Raw genomic sequence first — 24,417 nt, forward strand, 5'->3', positions numbered from 1 at the left:
GATTCTTCAGTCGTCTTCTGTAAAGTAGATCGTCGAAGGTCCAGAGTTTCGTTTCAAGTTTCAGTTCAGGATAAATCGAAGGTCTCTAGACTCAGCTCCTACCTATATACTAATCTGGGGGGCTGGATTACCTGCTAGGTCCCTCCTATGGGTGGGACCAGGGAAGGGGGTGGTTACACCCCTTTCCCTTTGTCCAGTTTCGCGCCAGAGCTGGGGCTGGAGTGCCCCAGCAACTGGTTGAACCGGGCTATGCATGGGACACCTTGTGTGTCCCAGGCAGTGTCTCATTTCATTCAGCCCTCCCTGCCCCAATACACTATGGCCTGTCTGGGGTGGTGCTAGCATCACCCAAGACAGGAAACCTATTGTCCAAGCCTCCCTCGCTGGAAGGACTCCCAGCAGCAGGAGGTCAGACTTGTGTCTGTGGCAGCAGCATCCATTTTGTGATGCTGAGGCTCTGGTTAACTTTAACCGGGATTAACAGGAACAACATGTCTTCTCCCTCTAGAAGGGTGGAATGCTACCCCCGTCGCCAGAACTGACGAGGGGGTAGTATTCCAAAGCGTATGACACCTTACACAACATGTTTTGATAAAGCCAAACCAAAGTTAGCAAAAACCGCGAGGATTCTAATGCACTTAAGAGTATATGGTATGGCAATATCCTGGAACAGCTATAAGGAAATGGTTCTGAAAGCTGCAGACAGGCTCAGCTCATGCTAGAGCACCATCTCACATAAAACCAAGCACTCTGCCTTCAGGATTGTTAAGGCCTGCCGTAGGAGTGACTTATAGGTGCATATGTGTCTATATATAATGGTAGGTATAGGAATACTATACCTAAGCAAGGGGTGATTACACGACCTTGCCCCAGCTGGGTGATCAGCCAGTTGTCAGTTTGGATGGCCAGCCAGAGTGGCAAAAGATATGCTGCAGCCCCTGGTAGGCCTTGGGTGCACCTATGCCCTGGGTACCAATGGTACACTGTACAGAGACTCACCTACCTTCTCCTACCTGGCTGCCAAGACCTGGAACTCCCTCCCGACCGACCTGCGCCTGACCCAAGACCACCTCTCCTTCAGGAGGAAGCTGAAGACCTGGCTGTTCGAGCAGTAGCGGCACCCCCCCCCCCCCCCCCAGCGCCTTGAGACCCTACGGGTATGTAGCGCGCTTTACAAGTGTCATTGATTGATTGATTGACAAGAGTGACCCAACATCCAATTAGGTATGTACCTAAAGTACATGGAGTCCATTGTACAGTGAGAGCAGATAGCCTGGGGCCCTGATTAGCAGGATCCCAGGCCAACTAAGTTAAAAACCAGCTAAACACAAGGCAAAAAATCTGGGGTAACCATAGTCCGGTATCCACCTTACTACACTTCCTATTATGCTTACATAAATAGAACGGATTGCAAAATCATCACAGTATATCGGCAGTCTTATCATAGGACTGCTCCTCTTCCCTGGCACCAAGGTTCCCAACTCCTCCGTCACTCCCTCCCAAAAACTTTGTGTCATGAACAAATGAGTAGAGATCTTGACAATCCAATCGCTTCATGTGATTTTTCTGCCTCAACCATATCTAAGCTTTCTGTTAGCTGCCTGGGACAGGCCATTGTTAGCTAGCCACATATCTACTTAATTCTGTAGCACTATCCTATACAGTTGTTCAACCTCTCCATCCGGTCCTTGTCCTCACTGTATTCTGTCACTAGCACCCAGGATAGTTATTTCCATGATCACTGTTAAATGAACTTTACATAATCGTCCAGGGCAACCTGGAAACTCTCACACTACAGAACCTTCAGTCAAAACAGTGATTTGTAATCTAGGACCATGCTAGATCAAGGACCTTCTGCAGCCCTTATATTGCTAGATCTGTCTGCAGACTTTGATATAGTCTCTCGCTCTATTCTGTTGAGACCTGAATGGGATAGGTATCTGTAAGTCCGCTTTTAGTTGATAGGTTCTTTTATTTATTTTAAGAACTCTGATGGTATATATTATAACAGTTTGTCTTGCTTCTCCACTCTTCTCTTTTGGGGTTCCTCAGGGCTCCTTAATATGTTCTGCTCTTTTTTTAACTTATACCCATCTCCCATCCACTATTTTTGGTTTCAATACCTTTTCCCATGCAGACGATCTACAAATGATCTCCGTTTCTAACAGGGTTCACACAAAACATCATCTTCAATTGAACTGACCATTACATTTGCGCACTCACATACAGTTTGACTGATAAGTATACAGCACACAAACGGCAAAGTGTGGAAATGTCATTAATGTATTGATTTGATGTTCAGCACAGTTTATTTACAGACATTTACATTTTGTTGTGTGCTAGAAAAAAATAACACCTGTACAGCCTTTCTTAAGAAGAATCCCACTAGCTAGCAAAATTGTCACATAAATCCTCTGACTTTGAAGTCGGAGAAAGCAAAATAAATAACAAGTTCCCTGTAAGACACAGCCTGACATTAGACATCTGTCTTTGTATGCACACCAAATGTGACCAGAAAAGAACAAGGTTTGAATGCCTAGTTAAAGAAAGTGAGTTTGTGGAAGAATACAGTAAACAAGGTTTGGGCAATGGGAGGGGTAGACTTGAGCTGGACAGCCTAAAGCAAATAAAGCAAGAAAATGTGGGTTACAAACCATACAGCCAATGGTAAGCAACGGGCAGAATGCATTCCTAGGTCAACTTTATAAATGTCCCGAAGATTTCTTTAGCAGACCAGACAGCTGTGCTGTCTGGTAGACTGTAGTTAAGATAAAAGGTGAACCCAAAATCACTGGGACCTGGGTATAGGACAGTATAATAAAGGGTGGTCCCAGTATTTTGTACATCCAAACTTGTTAAAGAAACATATATTACCATGCATAAACACTCAAAAGAAAATATACTTGCAACAGTGTTATTTAATCACACTGAACACAGATTCCAGTTTGAAAGTCATTTTTAAAAAAAACATTTGAGTGTCCCACTGGGGGTGAAGCAAGGGTTGGGAAAATGTGAGTGACTTCAGTGAAAGTGGTGAGGTACGTGAGGTTAGAAAATAGCGCGTAGTACAATTTTACTACTCAATTGGCATAACATTTAACAACCAAAAAACCTGATAATTAAGATGATTCATACAATATATTACAAAGCCATATATAACAACCAATCACAGTAGAGTAGGTACTGTTGATGATACTGGCGTCAAAGTGATGTCAACGTTTTGACTCCTGAATGTATGTAGGTCCTTATTAGCCTTACTAACGGGGTCTTCCTTAGGACTGATGTGAACATTAAAGGAAGGGGTCACCTAAGGATATAATCTGAGATTAATTTATTTTAGTTACTATCTAAAGAATCGATAAAAAAACCAAAAATGTTCCAATCACTGTGTTTACCATGACTGAGTGAAGAAAGTCCTCCCAAGAAGTTATTGTGAGGATGGGTGGGCCCATTGGCTCCATATAAATGCACGGGAGAGAGCGAAGAACACCTGCAATATTAAGGTGTTGGTTAGTAAACCCTCAACTGTGTTAGGGTTGATATATCATGGTAACTAATTCATCTCTTACTCAATGGATGAAAAAGATTCTCAATAGTCCACGTCAAGGCAGTCGTATAGATACATACTGCTATTACTCCATATTATTTTTCGTAAACCCAGGTAGCCTCACGTGGGTAACTTTCAATAATGAAGAGACAGAGGAGGAAAAAAGCGGGAATGGTAAAATCACTGCTAATGGACAGATTAATCAAAATGTACAGAACCAGTTCGAAACCAGCTGGGGAAATTAAGTCACACGAGGCTCATCCACAGTCTAAGATTTAAAAAGTTTAAAGGAGGCAGTCTGCTGTCTGTGCGGTAATGCCATAACTCACCGCAGCGTCCGGTGAAGATCGCATGCAGGGCAAAGGATGTGAACGGTGCTGGGTCTGCAAAACTAAGCAGACAGCAAATGTACCATTAAAGAAATTTGTGGTAATGCAACCAAATTGTTGGAAAGGTCAAAAATGTGAACCTGAGAACATTCGTGAGAGTGTTGTGAACTCACCGCTACTCGTAAAAAACCGCATTCTGAGTAGTGAACCAGGGACGCCAAACCGGTGTGATTCTCGTTTAAAAAGGCCAGCGGTTGGCCGCAGTACAACACGTGACGTCTGGCGTGGAACTGACGGTAGATGCCGGTGCCTGACTCACCATAGTGGAAAAAAGACTAGGCTGGCCTAGGCTCACTGTCCGTAAATGAATGCTGAACACGCGCATCCGTCACAGATGAAGCGCGGTGTAATTAATGATGTTCAGCCAAGCATTTACAGTGTGTTTTTGAAATGTCGGTATCTGACTCCCCAGAGTGGGAAGGAGACCGGGCTAACTTGGGCTCACTGTTAGTAAAATGGTCTCAATGGAAGCAAGATGTAATTCATTGTGTTGCTGATTTACAGTCATATATTTACAATATATTCGTATTGAATCACACATAAAGGGGGGGGCAAGGCAAGCCCGACAGCAGAGGCCACAGACCGCGCCGTGAGGGGAACGGCTAAGACACCGACACCAGCTCTCCCAGCAGCGCCGTGAGGGCAATGGCCAGGGACTTCATTTCCCAGGTGCCCCGGAGTTTCACCGGCGCACCGGTGACACCACAGCCTGCGCCCGGGGGCGCTACTAAACAGCGGAGCGCCGAGCGCTCAGTGGGGGGCAAGGCAAGCCCGACAGCAGAGGCCACAGACCGCGCCGTGAGCGGAACGGCTAAGACACCGACACCAGCTCTCCCAGCAGCGCCGTGAGGGCAACGGCCAGGGACTTCATTTCCCAGGTGCCCCGGAGTTTCACCGGCGCACCGGTGACACCACAGCCTGCGCCCGGGGGCGCTACTAAACAGCGGAGCGCCGAGCGCTCAGTGGGGGGCAAGGCAAGCCCGACAGCAGAGGCCACAGACCGCGCCGTGAGGGGAACGGCTAAGACACCGACACCAGCTCTCCCAGCAGCGCCGTGAGGGCAACGGCCAGGGACTTCATTTCCCAGGTGCCCCGGAGTTTCACCGGCGCACCGGTGACACCACAGCCTGCGCCCGGGGGCGCTACTAAACAGCGGAGCGCCGAGCGCTCAGTGGGGGGCAAGGCAAGCCCGACAGCAGAGGCCACAGACCGCGCCGTGAGGGGAACGGCTAAGACACCGACACCAGCTCTCCCAGCAGCGCCGTGAGGGCAACGGCCAGGGACTTCATTTCCCAGGTGCCCCGGAGTTTCACCGGCGCACCCGTGACACCACAGCCTGCGCCCGGGGGCGCTACTAAACAGCGGAACGCCTCTCGTCCCGCGAGGACGCGCGCGGGACGCGCCGGGCGAAGCCCGGGCAAAGGGCGGGCCCTCTGTGGCCCTCAGAGGCACAAAGAGGACGGGACGGGCCACCACTCTTGGTTCCATCATAGGATAAGGTATAGTCAGGTTCTATCCTTTTAACCTCTAGCGCTTTGAACTAATTACTGTTGTCGTCCGGATCCAGACTACAAACTATAATGTCCATCTGGGAAGAGCTGAACGATCTGTGTGGCACAAACTATATCCCAGATGCATTAACACCCCCTATAGTGGCCAGAGACACTGATTTAGTATATTTCTCTCCCCAGGCATCTCCCGATATAACCCTCTCTCTATCCAATAAATGCAGCTCCTCTCTACTTGCTCCCACCCCAGCCACATCTACGTTGGATAAAGCAGAGACTCGTCCAAATGACTCTTCATCCCCCCTACAAGTGACCCTCCTGGCCCAAATAGAGCGACTGCTCATCACTGCTCTATCTCCACTGGTAGCAAAAGTAAATGACTTGGGGGACAGGCTGGCCAGAATCGAAAAAACTGTAATTGGGTCATACCCAGTAACTGGTAATACTGTTATACCCACACGTTCTACCGCTTCTAATATCCACCATAACACCCGAGAAAGGTCTAACAATGCTCCCAGGATAATTCAAACTTGCAACTCCCCTCTGATACCACCCACTCACACTGTTCAAAAAGCGACTTGTAATTCTGAACATGCCCCACATAGAGCTCATATGATCCCCCTAGAAAGAAGACATCGTATTGATCTACCCCCCGAAGCCGCCCCATACGTCACTGTTCTCTCTGGGGTCCCTCCTCTCAGTCCGGGCAAACGCGAGCTACACCAGGACCTACTGAACAAAGCCATCTTTTGGCTCAAAAACAATAGATCATTACCACCTACGTTAGACGGCGGGATAATGAGCGTCAGAAGAGTGGGGTGGCTTGGTCATCTACCCAAAAATGTTTCGGGGGACTTGATCTTAATTAAATTTAAATACAGGAATATTGCCCCCTATTTGAGATCTACCAAACCCAAACTTGGAGATGGTCCCATCTGTATCTGGGACCTGCACGATTTCTATCCTGGTCCCCGACCACCGATTCACCATAACATCGGGTGAAATAGGGGGGATTCTGTGTATCTTGGGTTATTACTTTGAATAGTAGTTTTTGTTAAACTATTTTAGTTGGGTTCAAATTATTTCCTATTTTAATTATGAAATGTATTGTTGAGATATTTTTGTATGAAATGCACTTCATTTTGCTGCTTTTATGGTTTTTAAAACTCAAAAGCCGAATAAAGCTTATTTTGATCCTTTGATCCACATAAAGGATTGTCTTCCTGCATAAATATTCACATTACGAATGCAAAGCGTATTCGTATATAAACGTTTGGAATATCGCTACGTTGTCATAATATGCCAGGTACATAATTGTTGTGGAAAGAAAAAATGCTAACCATTGTGGCCTATTTGTCATAATCTTGCCCAAACATGGCATGTATACAAAAATCATATCAAGACTCTTATTCGATGAAAAACATGATGTGGAGTACATATTGCATTGTGCATTGGAGATTTTGAATCAGATGTGTGCATACATAAGTACATACATTTGATGAACACAGTTGCATCATATCCATTGATATCTTGAGATATAATGGTGTGAATACCACATATCTAACAAAGAATTTAATTTGTGTGGCGGATGTCCTACACAGATAATACATGGTTGCAATGGATATCAGGCAACCATCATATCTATTAATAGGCTTGTCTATCCCGTAGGCCATACCTTAATTCACTAACCAGGTACCAACAACGTTGTTTAGGAAAGGGAATGTTGATGTGGGTCACACGGATCTAGTTAATCAGTAGTAAGGCATGATAGGTGCGCATGGCTAGATTCAAGTTCATTATCGCCCATTGGCGATGGTGTCCAGACAGACCATCCATTTAGATTCTCGTGTGTTTAAGATTGAGGCGATGTTCCCCCCGTTTGGTCCAAGTGTGGCTTTCTCTATTACCAACCAATGTAGCTGGTCGGGAGTGTGCCCTTTTGTGTTACAGTGTTCTACTAGGGGTGCCCCCTGGACTGTACATCGAATCCTGCTCTGATGTTGAAGTATTCGCGCTGTGATCTTCTGCTGCGTTTGGCCCACATAGAGAAGTCCACAGGGGCTGGTAGACTGTAACCTAAAAACAAATGGTGCTAAAATCTTTGTTGGGTTCACACAACCTTTTTTAGTTTAAAACCTTCACCTTCTCGTCAATTTTATTTTCATCAAAATTCAGTGCTGCCTTTGCTAAGCCTATACCCTTTGTATTTTTATTCCAAAAGTCCGACATGGCAGAGCTTTTCTATACTAGCTGCGAAACACTGAAATGCCTTACATTAAGTCTCATTGAGAATGCAAAGCTCCTAACTGACATTCAGGAAGGTGCTGAAAACCTGGCTTTTTACCATAGTCAGTAAATACTTTTGGAATTCCACAGAGCACATCTACAGGAGCTCTTTCATTGCATCTGTTGAGCACCTCTAGCCAGTGCAAGCCCATAACTATGAAAGGGGTCTTGACATCTTCATAGCGGAAAATAGGGTGACAATCTCCTGTTCGATAAAATCCAGTGTCTTATAACCTTGTGGTTTGTGTAGCATTATGATATTGTTTTGAGTACTTTCTACAAATGCTTGCACCCAGTTGCGCAGAAGAACGTCACATGGGACTCTTATCTGGTAGCGAGTAGATCATAATTGGGGCTGCCGGTTTTATCGTATTCATTTTTTTATAAGCCTGCATGTTTCCATCTTTTCTCTCCTATTTATTTATCCATGTGTGGAGAAAGTCAATTTAAAACTAGTTTTCTTCCACATTTTATTTTAAAAGTAAATGTGCCATATTACTATTTTATGGGTAGGATTTAGCGTGCCAAGTAGCCGCTTATAATAAAACATTACAGTCAACTGGAAACTGTAGCTTTGTACAGCTAGCATATTTACCTACCTATAGCATTTCAAACTTCATTGAGAAATCCCATATTTTTTTTTTAACTATGTTATTAATATGTACTGCTGTTATCCTAAAAGTCATTGACTCCCATGGAAGGGTACTAAAGTTATGATGTCGTTGGATCTGTTTTAAAAAATTAAAAATACAGAAGTTATTGACACAGATTGTTTCTGTGTCTGCTTTTTTAATGTAAAATGATTACACAAATGGGAACCTAAATCATACTGGAGACCAAAGGGAATGAATTACAAGCCTTCACAATAATGATCGTGCTGGCAACAGAAAAGAGCTCATTACTAAACCGAGGAATGAGCTTGGCGTTAAGACCAGTCCGAAAGGCGTCCCAAGTGGTTACTTAAAACACCCCGTGAGGAAGAATTTTTAAAGACTTTGGTGATGCATTAGGGAGCCGCTGGGCACCTTGAGCAGAGTCCGAGGCATAAAGTAAGATGGAAGGGCAATGTAAAAGCTAAACCTATTGGTTCACATAGTTTACTCTGCTGCGTTCTTATCTTATTTCAACCAGAGATGAAAATGTATTCTATGAAATTGTCCGGTTTTGACCCGATGTACACCAACATAATTTGACTGCCTATGATGACTTGTCATTTACACTGACGCAAAATTACTGACATTTCATGCGAGATACGTCCTATTTTGTAGAGCAGTGCTCTTGATTGTACAAAGGAATGCTTGCTGGCTTCCAGGAGATGGAGACACTAAGTTACAATACCAGAGGCTTTAAAAATTTAATTTCTTTTCCATCCATAGCGTCGTTTATTTTATTTATTTATTTATTGTTTAGGCGTCTATGGAAGAATCGAAATTTGCCTAGCTTACGTAACGGTAAGTTTCAATTCTATTAAGGACACGGAGGCGAGGATTATGCTTTTCTTTTTCCGCTCTTTATTCCTTATACAAAACACAGCAGCCTCAGAAAAGCTTCCAACAAAAAAATGCTTATATATCAAAATATATAGTATAACATTCCACAGAAAACGTAATGAGTGTCTTAGACCAACTACAACTCCCATCAGTCCATCTCAGTAGTCCACAGCATTAGTCCTTCCACCATGTCAACCAACATTAGATAGTGAGTACCTTCTTCTCTCTTCCTCCTCTTTCTTCACGCGAATTACGCCCACTTCTCATTGGTCCTGTTTTGAACCGTCATTTCCTAATAGAAAAACACGACAGCGTAAGCGTTGTAAAAATAAACGACACACTTACGACAATCATTCATAAAACATCATCTAGCACGTAACATAGTACAGCGTCAGGTTGGAAACCTGATTGCTTACTGACATACGGGTGGGATCTCACTCGAAGATGCTGTGCGAGGGATAATCCTCGCCTCCGTGTCCTTAATAGAATTGAAACTTACTGTTACGTAAGCTAGGCAAATTTCGATTCTATGGCCGGACCGGAGGCTCAGATTATGCTAGTTCAAAGCTTACTCACCACCAAATGGGCGATATCCACAACCGGTTTAAAATAAAACCTCTTAAACATGGAATCTGAGGACCAGTCTGCAGCCCGCATCAAGTCCTCTAAACAAGCTCCAACAGAGAAAGCCTTAGAGGCCATGGTCCCTCTGGCAGAGTGAGCTCCAAAATGCTTGGTATCTATTCCTGCCTCTTGCATGACCCAGCGCACCCACCTGGCTATGGTGGGGAAGAGACTGCATTGTGTGGTTTTCGCAAGGCAATTAACAATTGTCGTTCGCCTGGAGGACGAATATCGAGAGTCATATCCTCATATGCTTTCAGATATTGAACAACACACAACTTGGGAACATCCACAAAAGCTGTATAGGAAATACTTCTTGATGCGTATTTTGGGCGACGCCCCACTGTGAAAGTAACCCCGACCGGGGAAAAAAACTTGTGCTGAGATGTCCAAAGCGCGAACATCTGACACTCTCCGACAAGATACCAAACATAAAAGCATAGCCAACTTGGCTGACAGTTCCTTCAAAGACCGGTACGTATTGAGTTGCTAAGATATGAAAAGGTTCAGAACCACATTGACGTCCCAAAGGACCGAATAACGAGGTTCTGGGGGTAATGACAACCGAATCCCTCGTAAGAGTCGGCAAACAAAAGGGTGTTCCCCAACCGGTGCCCCCTCCACCGGATGATGAACCGCCGAAATCGCTGAACGCATTGCGTTAATTGTTCGGTACGCAAGGCCATCTGTGGCCAGTTCCGCCCAAAAATTCAAAATGGGAACGACTCCCGCGACCAGCGGATCCAAGTCCCGTCGAAGACACCAACGCACCCACTTAGTCCAAGCGGATTTATAGCGCTTCGCCATACTGTTTGCCCAGGCTTTTGACAAAAGGCCTTCAGCCGATCTCGAAAGGCCCGGGAGCGACCAACGTCGCCGGAAAGCATCCATGCCATGAGGTGGAGAGAACCCTGAACGATGAGATGATGTGCCTCCCGAACTAGATTGAGCAGCAGGTGAGGAAACCGGGGGAATAGGATTGGAGAATCCCAAGAAAGTTCCAGAAGAACCGGAAACCAAACTTGGTACCTCCAGAGCGGCGTCACCAGCACCAGCTCCACATTCCGACAGTGAACCTGGGCCGCCAACCGCACCACTATCAAAGGGGGGAAACACAAAGGGTCTCTCAAGACTCCAATCTTGTAGGAATGCGTCTGTGGCTCCACTAGAGGATCTGGCCTCCAACTGAAGAACCTCGGAAGCTGATGATCTAAGCGAGACGCAAACAGGTCCACTGAGAAGGACCCCACAGATCGTTCAGCCACTGAAAAACCTGAACGTCCAACATCCGGAGTCCCACAGGTGTCTGGAGTGCCAGTCCGCTACCTAATTGGCTTGGCGCGGTAAGTACTCCGGCGTCACGGATACATGATGAGCCAGACAGTAATCCCAGAACTCTTTCGCTAGATCTGCCAGAGCTCGAGATCGTGGACCTCCCAGATGGTTGACGTATCGAACCGCTGAGATATTGTCCATCTTCAACAGCACACATGACTTCGCTGAATCTCTGGTCCAGCAGCGTACTGCGAAAGGTCCCGCCAGAAGCTCCAAGGAGTTGATGTCCAACTTCTGTTCTTCTGACGACCAGGTGCCGCCTGTGGAGAATTCCCCGAGCGTGCACCCCAACCCGACCTGCTGGCGTCGGACTCGATTACAAGATCCGGAACTGACCCGAAGATCGCCCGGCAATTCCATTTCTCCCTTCACCTCCTCCGAGAGAGGAACCATCTGATCGTAAGACATGCCACTCCGGAGATGATGCGCCTTGAGGTGTTGGAGCGCCCTGTAATGAAGGGGCCAGGGAAGATTGCCTGAATGGAAGAGGATAGGAGTCCCACCACCCTGCCAATCTACCGTAAAGACATCTGGGTCTTTGCAATTGTCTGCCGCGAGACATGTCGGATCATGGACATCTTCCGCGACGGAAGACTGAGCGAGGCCCCGACGGAGTCTATGACGAACCCCAGGAATATCACCCTTTGACACGGTACGAGGACGACTTGTCGCTGTTGATGATAAATCCCAGCCCTTGTAAAAGGGCAACTGTCTGCTGAAGATGAGCTTTCAATTTCTCGGGCATTTTACCATCAGCAGAATGTCGTCCAAGTAGACGATCATCCGGATGCCCTGCCCCCGCAGGTATTCCACCGCTGGGTGCAACACTTTTGTGAAACACCATGGGGCTGAGGAAAGCCCGAACGGAAGGGCAGTGAATTCGAACACCCGATCCCTCCAGAAAAACTGCAGGAAACGGCGATGAGGAGGGTGAATGGAAACAACAAGGTAAGCATCCTTGAGGTCCAACCGCACCATCCAGTCTTGAGGAAGGAGGACATCTCGGAGAAGGTGTATCCCCTCCATCTTGAAATGCGAAAAAATAAACCACCCGTTGAATTATTTGAGATTGATTACCGGTCGTCTGCCTCCATCGGTTCTGTCTACCAAAAAAAGATTGCTGAGGAACCCCGAGGGATGCAGAGTTGATTGACGAATGGCCCTTTGCGAAGGAGCTCTGAGACCTCTTCGTCTATCAACTGCTCATCGGACACTGAAAAAACTATAGGACGCGGGGTACCTACCTGTTTGGGCTGATCGTAAAATTCTATATGGTATCCGCCCACGGTCTGTAAGACCCACGCGTCCGCAGTAAGCTCTGCCCACTCCCTCTGAAAGGTCGCTAGTCGACCGCCAATTTGAGCCTGTTCTGCAGGGATAGCACTCACCGTTGGAATTGTTAGGTCCAGCGTTCTTCCTGTAGCCTCGACCACCGAAGCGTTGCCCTCTGGTTGGGTAGAAATTGTTGAAATTGGCTGAGGTGTTATACTGGCCTCGCCCGGAGCCTTGCCCTCTATTGTTGGCATTCTGTCCGTCACGGCCGGTCGTGCGGCCCCTACTACGACCGGCCCCTTGGGAGAAACGCTGTTGAAAAACTCTCTTTATGCTGGATTGGGCTAAAACTTGACACAAACTTTCCCAATTCCTTTATGAAAGGCTCCCCAAAAAGGCCTCCCTGGGCCACTGCACCTGCCTCCGAGGAGGCCAAGTCCCCCAATTTTGGGTCTAGTTTAATCAAAAGTGATCTCAGGCGTTCAGTCGATAGGGCACAATTGGCGTTCCCTAGTAAAATAATCACCATTTGCGCCCAGTTCGACAGGACTTCGGGAGAACTGACGGACCCTGACACTTTCGCCTCTTCCGCCATATCAAGGGTCTTCGTGATAGGTCCGACCGCGTCTAACAGCTTATCCAGGCGGGGAACAACCTTTACAACGAAGGTTTTACAACGCGGTACTGTTTCCACGTAACTTTTACAACGCAAGTCGTTACAACGATTTGCGCTGGGGGGCGCTCCAGGATAGTAAATAGTTTAATTTACTATCCAACTTCTTCCCTACTATCCACGGGGACTGGAGTTGGAATCCAGCGCCCCCCAACACAAGTCGTTGTAACGACTTGCGTTGTAAAAGTTGCGTAGTAACGGCACGCGTTGTAAAAGTACGCGTTGTAACGTCGTACATCCTATCCTGGCATGACCGCCAGAAACGGTCAATGCCCTTACGTGGATCTTTCATGAATTTCGCCAGGAAGGTGGCAATTTTGGCGTCTAATTCCGGTGTCAAGGCCACCTTAACTTCCAGCGTGGGCCTCGGACAATCCCCACGCAGACACCCCCTAGCTTCCTTCTCCAATGGTTTGCGCAGGCGACTCGCCATGAACTGCGCCACCTTGTCACCCGGGGCCCAGGCTGCAGATCGCGGATGGATAATCTCATCCGGATCCAGCATGCCTGAACTGTCCCGAGGTAACTCGGCGGCCGAGCTCGAAGGGCGCCAAGAGCGCACTGACTCCTCATCCTCATCCTCCTCTGTATCTGGGGTGTCACCACCCGGAGATGGAGGAGCCATACCCAAAGCTACCGAGGGCTCAGGGACCGAGAGCGGTGCAGGGAGGGGGGAGCAGTCGCCTTTGTCAAGAAGGCGTCCCTATCCACTCCCTGCCCCCCCTCGGACATCCCCTTCCTGCAGGGCTTTTTCGGGGCAGGAGGACCCTCTCCTGAGGGACCTGGGAGGACCAATTGTGCTCCTCCCTGAGCTTGCGCAATTTTTGCGCACTCCTCAACAATGCGAGCCGAAAGACGCTCTTCCATGGGGCCCACCACCTCGGTGACGCAGCGGTAAATGGAGCTGTCCACCGCATTATAGAAGTCATCCTCATTTAAATATGCCTGGGAATCATCCTCATAGTAACCATCCTGCTCCATGGCAGGTAATGAAATGGACCTAAGAGCACCCCAACTACTACCCAACCAGCGTGGGAGTCAATCAATTATGGGCCGACCCAATGACTGCAAGGTTTTTTTGGAGCCAGAAATTGACAAATAAAGGGCGCACTAGACCCCCCCCCCCCCCCAAAGCGTGCTAACCCTCCTCTAAGGACCGGGTCTGACCACCTCTCAGCGCGCCACCACACACCTGCCAATCTTAGTGCTGCTCTGCCCGCAGGCGATTAACGCGGTTCACCCGCAATACGGATCCCAACAGGGGCGTTCACAATTATTTTCAGGGGCAAATACGGACCCGGGGGCCGGGCATACAGAGAGGCGGCAAGGGCAAGGCTCCGGCTCGGTAACACTCCTCAGCGCGGCTCCTCTGTGTGAGGAGAAACCGCGCTGCGGAGCAATGATTCGGCACAGCGCCCTCTAGTGGGTGTCTGTGCACCGCACTTCACAGTCAGGAGGAAAAAAGAGACTTTTGTTGGAAGCTTTTTAGAGGCTGCTGTGTTTTGTATAAGGAATAAAGAGCGGAAAAGAAAAGCATAATCTGAGCCTCCGGTCCTGCCATAGAATTCTTATCCATTCTCGATTATGTTGTATTGCTCGTGTACACTTTTGTATGTAGCGTGTCGCGTGTTATCTCTTTAGGCTATTTTATGTGTGTAACATGTTTCTTGTGGCTTCTTCATTTCATTATAGCATTTGCGGCCTCGACTTAACGTCAGTGTGTTATAAATCCTTTTTTCCTTCCCGAGTTCTATCTATGGCAGAAGGCTCAGAGTTTGGGATTTGATACTGGCAAAGGTCCATCACGCTGCCTAGAACAGCCAGCATAGGTTCAGCAGGTGCCAGCTGGAGCCCTCTGCAATATTTTATACGGGAAAAACGCAAGTTGTCCTGTTGCCATGGAGATAGTATTTAAAACAATGTTAAGTTGGGCAAAGTCTCTGAGGAGCATTGCAGATGGCGTAGTAAATCATCTCAGGTGCTATAGAGAGCTTAGAGACACAGGTTGCACATCGTGGGTTTTTCCTATATAACACCATGGTCATTCATATGGATAGAAATCAGCAAATGTGTCTTTAACATAATTTACATTGACCAATTCTTTTTCAAATCTACATTTCAAAACCATGGCCGGATTCCCTAAAGAGCTACATTTGTGATACACTGCAAAAGCAGAAGTCTATGATCTGATTATTTATAGTTCTTAATAATAATTGTGCACCATCGACTCTCCTTTTCACTATTAATTTAACCTATCTGGAGGTGGGCTCTCTCCAGCATACTCTTGGCATTTTGGTTGGTCATGTGCTCGCTCACGTGGACATGATGATCTTCAGGTAGCTGTCAGAGGGAAGCCAGACAGAAAAACATAACCTTAGACATCCACAACCCAAAGAGATCTATTGAACGGTCTAAAGATATATGAGGCGAGTCTTAGTATTGGATTAGTGGAATTTGCTAATTGATTGGAGAAGAAACTGCAAAGATTAGTGAACATTTAAAGAAAGGACAAAATTAAGTATTTTAAAACTCTGTGATTGACAACGAATTTCCAACATTCCATGATTAACATAAAATCACAATATCAAGATATGTAAGTAGACTATTTGATACAAAGTTTTAGTACATCATTTATATTGAGATTTGTGTAGCGCTGATCTTATACTGAAGGGTATCTGTGCGCTAAAAGAATGCTGGACCCAAGTATTCAAAATACATTTGAAAATTGCAAACCACAAGGTAGATTCAAAACTTCAACTAGGCAGGGCTAGGCACACACACCTGCTCAGTGCCAGGATACCCTCGCGGGTGATAGTGCCCTTTACAAATACACATAATAAGAGAAGAATAATAGAGAAGACTGATGGGGGACAGTTGGTGGCCCTTGAATGATAACGTAGCTTTAATAAATTGATGGTATGGACATCTGATTAAAAAATCTTAGTGTTGATTAAAATTCCATTAGTATTGTGGAGAATTTAAAGCGGGAGTTATAAAATACTATTTATTGTTAGAGATGCTATTTACTTAAAAAGGCGAAACAATCATGCAGATGGGATGATGTTGGGAAATAGGCGTTTCAGTGCTTGAAACTGTGGTGTATATTTTTAGGGAAATCTATGTAATAAAACTGCCTATGACAATATTGCATAACCAACATTTACAGCAATGATGGCTCAATGAATGTCACTCCTTTGAGAGTGATAGAGTAAGCAATAGTGATACACGGCATACGTCTTGACACCTAGCACCCTGAATGTGGCGGTGAAAGCATGGTTATATTTCAGGAAAGTTGTAAATCATAAGGAATATTGCCTTTCTGCGATGTGTCATGCAGACAGGGGGAAGAGATGTCCAATGACGGGCCCTATGTTCACACAAATGTCAGTGGACAATATTGCTAATTATAAAAGTTAAATGGGAATGAAAGAGCCCTTCATGGGAATTGCAGGGGAAATTTCCATTGGTAGTTATTGTGCAAGGAAAAATGTCTTCTAAAAAGAGGAAATTAATCTGAAATATATATCCTGTTAATTTGCCCAGCTAAATTCTCTGAACATAGGTGATGTCTATCTCCTTTTTAAAAAAAAAATATAAGTAAAGTAACGGATGCAATTGATATCTGTTTAGCTATTGCATTGCATATATAGATATAAATTAATAATTTTGATGCTGAATACGTGATTAATTGTGCGAAACTTTGATTTTGTTTTGAAAGACGACCATTTCGTGCAGATTAGATTCGTCAGGAAAACAGGTGTGGTAAAATACGTGTTAAAGCTGTACTTTTAAAAAAAGACACATTTTAACCGTAAGTATGGAACAGGCATCCGAGGGAAAAGAGAAGACTAACTTTACTGGCAGTCTAAGACAATATGGTGAATGAATCAAGGTTTTTGTTGGTCAAAAGACTTTTTAAAGTTAAGAAAACTATTTTCAAATTAATCTAAAAGGAACGTAGAAATGTAGGTTGCTTGGAGCAGATACAATAGCGCGTCTGTCTAACAGAAGTGGCAGACCATTATAATACAAAGGGTGCCTGCTATGTATTTTAGGTTGATGTTTTAAATGTATTTACATTTTCAGTGACTAGCTCTCTGCTGACGGGTCATAGAATCAATAGTGCTTCTTCCAACAGCTTGATGTCTTCCGTTTGACTGTGTTAATCTTCGTGAATGGTTTGTTAATAGGCATGTACTTTAAATGTCCCTCTTGGATATTTTCCCACAGATTCTCGGAAAGAGAAAGAAGTCAGAGGAGCCTTGCGAGCTGAAGTCGAAAGGTAAACAGTTTTATGGACAATATTTCAACACTGCTTTGTTGACTACGTGCTTCTTATGTGGTCGGTTGCTCATGACCTGTTGTTGAGCATGTTGTCTGTAAATATATTGATATTACTGCAAAGAATGATCTTTTGCAAGTTTATTTTGAGCTGTGTTCTAATGCCTATGATTGTTTCTAGGAGTTTGAATTGGGATGAAGTGAGTGAGTTACATCCTTTTACAGACCGTTCATTCATTGTGCTCCAATGCCACTTCTGGAAGATGGCAATGAGGCTGCAAATGAGGCGCGACGAAGGGCTGTTTGGAGATACTTAAACAATTGGGGTAGAAACAGAGGTGCAAGCAGGAAATCTGTGTGAGGGAGGCTATGTATTAACATTCAAAGCTCTTTGATAAGAATGACTGTGAAGGTTCATGGACATGGCAAAGGGAAGGCAGCCATGCACTTGTTGTTTGGAAAGTGAGAACACGTAATGCAGGTTTGAAAGTAAGCAGCGTGGTGGCCTAAAAGGCTACAGACATGAGGTCATGGTCAACGAGGACAATGCAACTTCACTGAGGCCTGACCCAAGGTTTCCATTTTCATTACTGCACTGCAGCTCCGTAGTATTAATTCAATTCAATACATCTTTATTTAGTAAATAAAATTACCATAAAAGAATCTAAGTCAAAGGTCAGTAATACTGATTTCATACACAAAAATAGACAATATAATTACTCTTAAAAACAGGACCATTAAAACCATTAATACAGTTAATCTGGTCTCGACTCCTTGGACACCCAGACAGCTTATAAAAAAGATAAAAACAAAAAAGTCACCCGTTCGGAGGGAAGCATCTGAAGATACATCCGAGCAGGCCTAGCTTGTTGTTCAATGATTTCAGCAAGGAGATTTAAAAACCCTTCGTAGGCCAGCTGAAGTAAAGGCAAAATATTATGAAATGGAGGGTATCCTGCGGAGACAGACTTTCGCAGCCGCAGGGTGCCCTTCACTCCGCCCGAACCTACCCACATGGGGACGCCAGCATGTGATGCAATTGATTAAATCTAACCTGGCCAATAAAAATTTGTCATGTTGTGAGCAAACCAACCCAAAATATGGTTCCATCCCCTGCACAGTTTTTAAAAGCATGTGACCCCTAATAGAATGCTTCTGGAGTTCTAACCCTTCTTTCTCCAAATGGGAGCATTCTAAGAACCACCTTTTGACTCTCCCCAATTCATGGACGGAGAGTGAAGTAGGGTTGGTAAAAATGTCTGTCCTACCGATAGAAAACAAGGCTTAACATGCACAATCCAAGGTATGCTAGATACCCGGTCCAACGCCAGGCAGTCCTCAAGAAACGGCTTAACTTCAGCTCCCCACCTCTCCAAATCTTGATCCAGCACATGGGCGGGCTCAGAGCTATCAGATCCGAAACATAATCAAGACCCAGTTCCTTATGTACAGAAAATGCTGAGGTTGAGTGGGGGTCTTACGCAATAAATTATTCTCCATTGTTTGAATCTGATCCAACTTCACATACCCCAGACCTGCATATAACACACCTCCTTCCTTATAACACCAACATTAATAAAACAATAACACTACATTGCTAGATAGAAGAATGCAGAAACTTAAATCAAAACTAAGGTGCCCACCGGTGTTACCTGCGTTTTACAGTAGGCCACACGCATTTTCAGTTTACCGTGCTCCCCTCTGGCCTTGGGTGTTCACAAAAGTGATGGCGGTGGTTGCAGCTCATCTGTGCAGATCAGGGGTTCCAGTCTTCCCCTATCTCGATGACTGGTTGTTAAAGGTGGGCTCACCTCAGACAGTCGTCTCACACCTCCAGACTACGGTCGACCTCCTGCATTCACTGGGGTTCTCTATCAACGTGCCGAAGTCGTACCTGACCCCCCCTCAGAAGCTTCTCTTCATCAGAGCGTTTCTGGACACAACACAGTTTCAGGTTTATTCTCCCGAAGAGCAAGTCTGGGTTACTCGGGCTAGTATTCTGATCTTTCAGCCTCTATCATGTGTTTCGGTCAGGATGACTCATGGCCTCCTGCATCCTGCTGGTCGATCATGCCAGGTGGCATATGCGGGCTCTGCAGTGGGACCTAAAGTTCCAGCCGGCGCAGCATCCGGGTATTCTGTCCGATTGCTTCCTTATCTCGGAGGGCACTGCATGACAATTACAGTGGTGGCTCACAAACCAGGATTGGGTCAACGGCAGAACCTTCTCCCTTCCCCAACCAGAAAACACAGTGGTGACAGACGCATCCCTTCTGGGATGGGGGGGCCACACGGGAGAGGCGGAGATCAGAGGCCTCTGGTCTCCGGCGGAGTCCGAGCTTCACATCAACCTTCTGGAGCTCTGGGCGATCCGTCTTGCACTAAAAGCATACCTTCCCTCTGTCCGGGGAAGAGTAGTGCAGGGGTTCACAGAAAACAACACCGCCATGTGGTACTGCAACAAGCAAGGCGGGGTAGGGTTGTGGATCCTATGTCAAGAGCCCCTCCATCTCTGGTCATGGCTGGAACATCAGGGCATATCCCTGGTGGCCCGACACCTGACAGGTTCACTGAAAGACAGGGCGGACGAACTCAGCAGCAGGTGCATGATGGATCACGAACGGCGTCTGCACTCGGAGGTGGTACAAGGTCTCTTTCAACAGTGGGGAGAGCCTTGGTTAGATCTATTCGCCACTGAAGAGAACGCGCAATGTCAGTAATTCTGCACGTTGGAATTTCCAAGGCACGAGTGGAGTTGCGCTCTTCTATATACCTTTTCTGCCTATACCACTTCTACCCAGAGTGCTGAAGAAGATCAAGCTCAAGCAGGCCCAAGTAATTCTTGTGGCTATGGACTGGGCACGAAGAGTCTGGTATCCCGAGCTGCTCAACATGGCCATCAATCCCCTGACCCGACTGCCTCTTCGGGAGGATCTTCTGACGCAGCAGCAGGGGACTGTCCTCCACCTGAACCTGTCCAGCCTCCACTTTCTGAGGTTCTCTTGTTCCTCCTTTCTTTGGCCCAGCAGGGCTCTGCTCTGGGCACTCTTAAGGGCTACCTCTCGGCCATTTCAGCCTTTCTCAGGATTCTTGATCAGCCTTCTCTTTTCAAGTCCCCTGTTGTAAATAGATTTCTTAAGGGCATTACTCATCTATTTCCTCCTGTTCCCTTCATAATGCTTCAGTGAGACTTGAACTTGGTGCTAACCTATCTTTTGTGCGCTCACTTCGAGCCGCTACATAACTGTCCTCTCAGACTCTTAACTCTCATTACTGCTTTTCTGCTGGTCATCATTTCTGCACGCAGGGTGAGTGAGCTACAAGCTCTGTCTTCCAAGTCTCCCTTTCTGGCTGTTCATCTGTACAAGGTCATCCTCAGAACTCGACCTTCTTTTCTTCCAAAGGTAGTCACTTTTCATAATGGCCAAACCTTAACGTGGCCCACCTTTCCGCCTCTGAATCCTTCAAAAGAGGAAGAGAGGCTCCACCGCCTGGATCCAAAACTTGCGCTCGCCTTCACTTTGTATTGCACCAAACTATTCTGGGTGGACGACTAGCTCTTTGTTGGTTACGTGGGCGGTAAGAAAGGTCGGGCATGCACAAATGGACCATTTCCACGTGGGTTGTTCTGTGCATCGAAACCTGTTACTCTTTGGCTAAGAAGGGGCCTCCAGTGGAGCTACGTGCCCATTCTACCAGGGTGATGGCATTTACTACTGCTTTGGGACAGGGAGTCCCCTTACATGACATCTATCCGGCACCTACGCGGGCATCACTGCACACGTTTACGAGACACTACTGCCTGGACATCTAAGTCCGGAGAGACGGCTTCTTTGGCCGTTCTGTTCTCCAGGACTTTCAGGGGTGATTTTGGTTCGCCGACCCACCCACAGGGTTGGTATTGTTGGGGTATCTATTCTAAGGTAAGGAATCTATAACTAACAGTTTCTTTCAGATGAACAAGTTACATACCTTTGGTAACGATATATCTGTAAGAAACATAGGTTAGTTATAGATTCCTTAACGCCCCCCTGTTCTATGTACTGCATCCTCTCTGTTCTACGTACTGATTTCTTGGGTTCAAGACATCCTTTAAGGGCCCTAGTTTTGTGCACCAGTGGTCAGTGTCTTGCATGGCTCTGCGTTCCTGGTGCGGAAAGTCGTGTACAGAACTGACGTCAGCTTGCGAGGGCGGCGTTTAAGTAACTTCCGCTACATCATCCCGACAACCACGACGCTGATGACGGACGCGGAGTCGACCGATGCCACCTACCGATGCGCAGGAGTACTGCTGACGAAAAACTTTTCGTATCCAGTCTGACGCCTGGGGAATATTCTACTGTAAGGAATTCATAACTAACCAATGTTTCTTACAGACATATCATTACTGAAAGTAAGTAACTTGTTCATTTGTCTGATATGATCGTGATGGGAGATCCCGAGTCCCCTGTCACTATTAGTGGTACTTTCCCAATGAATATCTCACACTTAGGATCCCCTTTCTTATTATTTACCTCACCACTATCTACCATTTGTACCGACAATCCAACCCTATTATCTGAATCGGTGTTATCCTGCTCACACAGTGAAAGAGATTCTGCATATTCCCCCATAAACACTGTCTGTGAGTTCTGGCACACTGTTACAAAGTGCCTAGATTTTTTGCATTTAACACAAGTTTTATCCACGGCCGGATAATTCTTGAAATTGGCTACATGACTTTTGGATCATTAGAAAAAGAAGAGAAATTGTAGCAAACACTTTATAGTTTTAGTGCCATTTCCTATAGGGTTAATCTTTATAAAAAAGCAGTACATGTGACAAAGTGATAAAGAATTGATAAAAATCTAATTTTTATGAAAAATATATTCGTTTATTTCTATTTTTGTCTTTGATTACTTTTTTCATATATATATTTTTGTCATGTTTTTTTTTTTAAAGATGTAAACACTCAAATTAATAAACATTTATATCATTTTAAATCAATTTGACATATATCAAACAATATTGAGAAACAACAAAACTATAAACAGAAACACTTCAAATGACTAGATGTTCAAAGGATCATTGAAGTTGGCAATGCGGTGGGTTGGAACACTACGCGCGTTTCGGCCATTGCCTTCATCATACATGACTTTTGGACACACACCTAAAACATGTATTAACATCGGTATTAGTGACTTTGCCCTGTCTTTTCATTTCAGCATTAGACATTAGTCTAGGAGCAGGCCGTACCACCCACACTGCTTCAAAGGCATGTTGTTTGCCTTCTCTGGAGGCCATTACAGATCTCTCCATTCCTCTTGCAATAGCTGAAGTTTCCTCGAGAGATGGATTCCAGCAGGATAAAATTCTCACTTGTATCCGATTATCAAAATAATTGACAACTTACTGATCTCTCAAATACTTGTCTAGAGGCCCCTCAAACTCTCCTGTGGAAGCTAACACCCTCAGTTCTGCCAAGTCCCTGGATTCCTGTTGCTTACCCTATCTCTTTCTACTATGATTGATAAATCATCTTTGTACGGACTTGGAAACCATTTTAAACATCCTATTCTGTTGAGGGTGGGGCCTTAATTGAGGTTGATGATCAAAACATTTTGGCCTTCAGATCCTAAGCAGGTGTTAGAATGACCTTGTTTCTAATCACAGGAAACTCCATACCATCGCTAGCTAATAAATAATTTTCAAAGATTTTCAACCAATGATTCCATTTAGGTCTAGGTGTAACGGCGTCAGGCAGAAAGGAGATAGGTAAGTTTGCATGTTGAATGTGAAAATGTACCTAGAATTAACAAGATAAGTAATGTTTCAGCAGAAATTCTTTAAATAATTCAGATTACGTAACTGTACTAAGAAAAAGTACTTGAAACAAGAACAGAAAACCGCTAGAAATTGTAGTAATAGTTCTATTGTAACATCCAATATCCAGAGCATAAAAAAATTGTAAATTGATACTTGTATAGCGCACTACTCACCCGCAAGGGTCTCAAGGCGCTTGTACGAATACCGCTGTGGAAACCATCCTGGCTTTCCCTGTGAGGTGTCCACTCCTGGGCACCCCCAAGGTGGAGGCCAGGCATCCTTAGCATTGTGGGGGCCGTTGTGGAGATTAAGCAAGCTATTGCCCAGAGTTGCAGAGTGGGACTCCATGATTGGAATGGGCACAGAGGCGAGAATTATCAGGTCTGTGGAATTTATGAGCCCAAGACCTGCAGAGGCGGGGAATTGAACCCTGGTCCCGGGCTAGACCTCTGCATCAGGGTCTGCCGCTCTAACCATTGAGTAACATTTCGTAGAGAGAGAAACAATGACCACAGACAGCCAATACTGTAGTGATCATCTATATTGTCACCCAGTGATTAAGCAGCTTATATTGACAAATCCGTTAACCTTCTCTTGTAACTAGATTGTAACTAGAGGCCCATAAGTGAGAGCCATCCACAATACACTTCACAGTCAAAGTAGTAGAAGAACGTGTGCCGAGCTTGGTTCAGACTTTTACCAAAAGGGGAGTGTGGCCCATGCGGACAGAAGTGGGGTAAGGGCCCAAATGCTTTACAGAAAAGACAAAAACCCCGCACTTCAATAAATTTCACACCATGTAATTTGAGGATGAAAAAAGATAAACACTATTTAATATGTTTACCTTGGCGATTAATTGCGCCGGTTTTATTCATCAATTTTATCAAAAAAACCAAATATCACTATAGTCAAGAGAAATATCAAAGTCTTAAACGTATTGACCATGAAAGTTTTAGTGTCCAATATTTACAATGAAAAACCTTTAGTCAAAAAATGCGTAATTATACAACGACTTAACAAACCATACATACATTGTGAAAACGTGTAAAAAACAAATAATACACAAAAAACATCATGTGATATCATTTCACAAATAAAGAGGGGGGAAGAGTTATCAACATGTTTTTTCATAACATTATTGCGAACCAACAATATTTGGAAATATTTGACCAAAATGGAGCTTTTTTGATTAGTCTCCAAAAACAAC

The 24,417-nt window shown here is 45.3% G+C and overlaps 1 protein-coding gene and 1 long non-coding RNA gene across 2 annotated transcripts in view; one reads left to right on the forward strand and one right to left on the reverse strand.

Moving 5' to 3' along the window:
- The window catches only part of LOC144826521 (uncharacterized), an 87,838-nt gene extending 75,070 nt beyond the window's left edge, over positions 1-12,768 (reverse strand). Inside the window, exons 1-2 of the long non-coding RNA XR_013609836.1 lie at positions 12,568-12,768; positions 9,437-9,512 (exon numbers count right to left, since the gene is read on the reverse strand). This is a non-coding gene — a long non-coding RNA (uncharacterized LOC144826521). The remainder of the gene's footprint in view (positions 1-9,436; positions 9,513-12,567) is intronic.
- The window catches only part of KTI12 (KTI12 chromatin associated homolog), a 568,623-nt gene that overhangs the window by 90,807 nt on the left and 453,399 nt on the right, over positions 1-24,417 (forward strand). The window contains exon 2 of the mRNA XM_078684944.1: positions 17,355-17,406. Within this exon, the coding sequence (XP_078541070.1) occupies positions 17,355-17,406 (52 nt within the window). The remainder of the gene's footprint in view (positions 1-17,354; positions 17,407-24,417) is intronic.

Source organism: Lissotriton helveticus, chromosome 3_2 (genome assembly GCF_964261635.1).
Source record: "Lissotriton helveticus chromosome 3_2, aLisHel1.1, whole genome shotgun sequence".
Taxonomy (NCBI): Eukaryota; Metazoa; Chordata; class Amphibia; order Caudata; family Salamandridae; genus Lissotriton; species Lissotriton helveticus.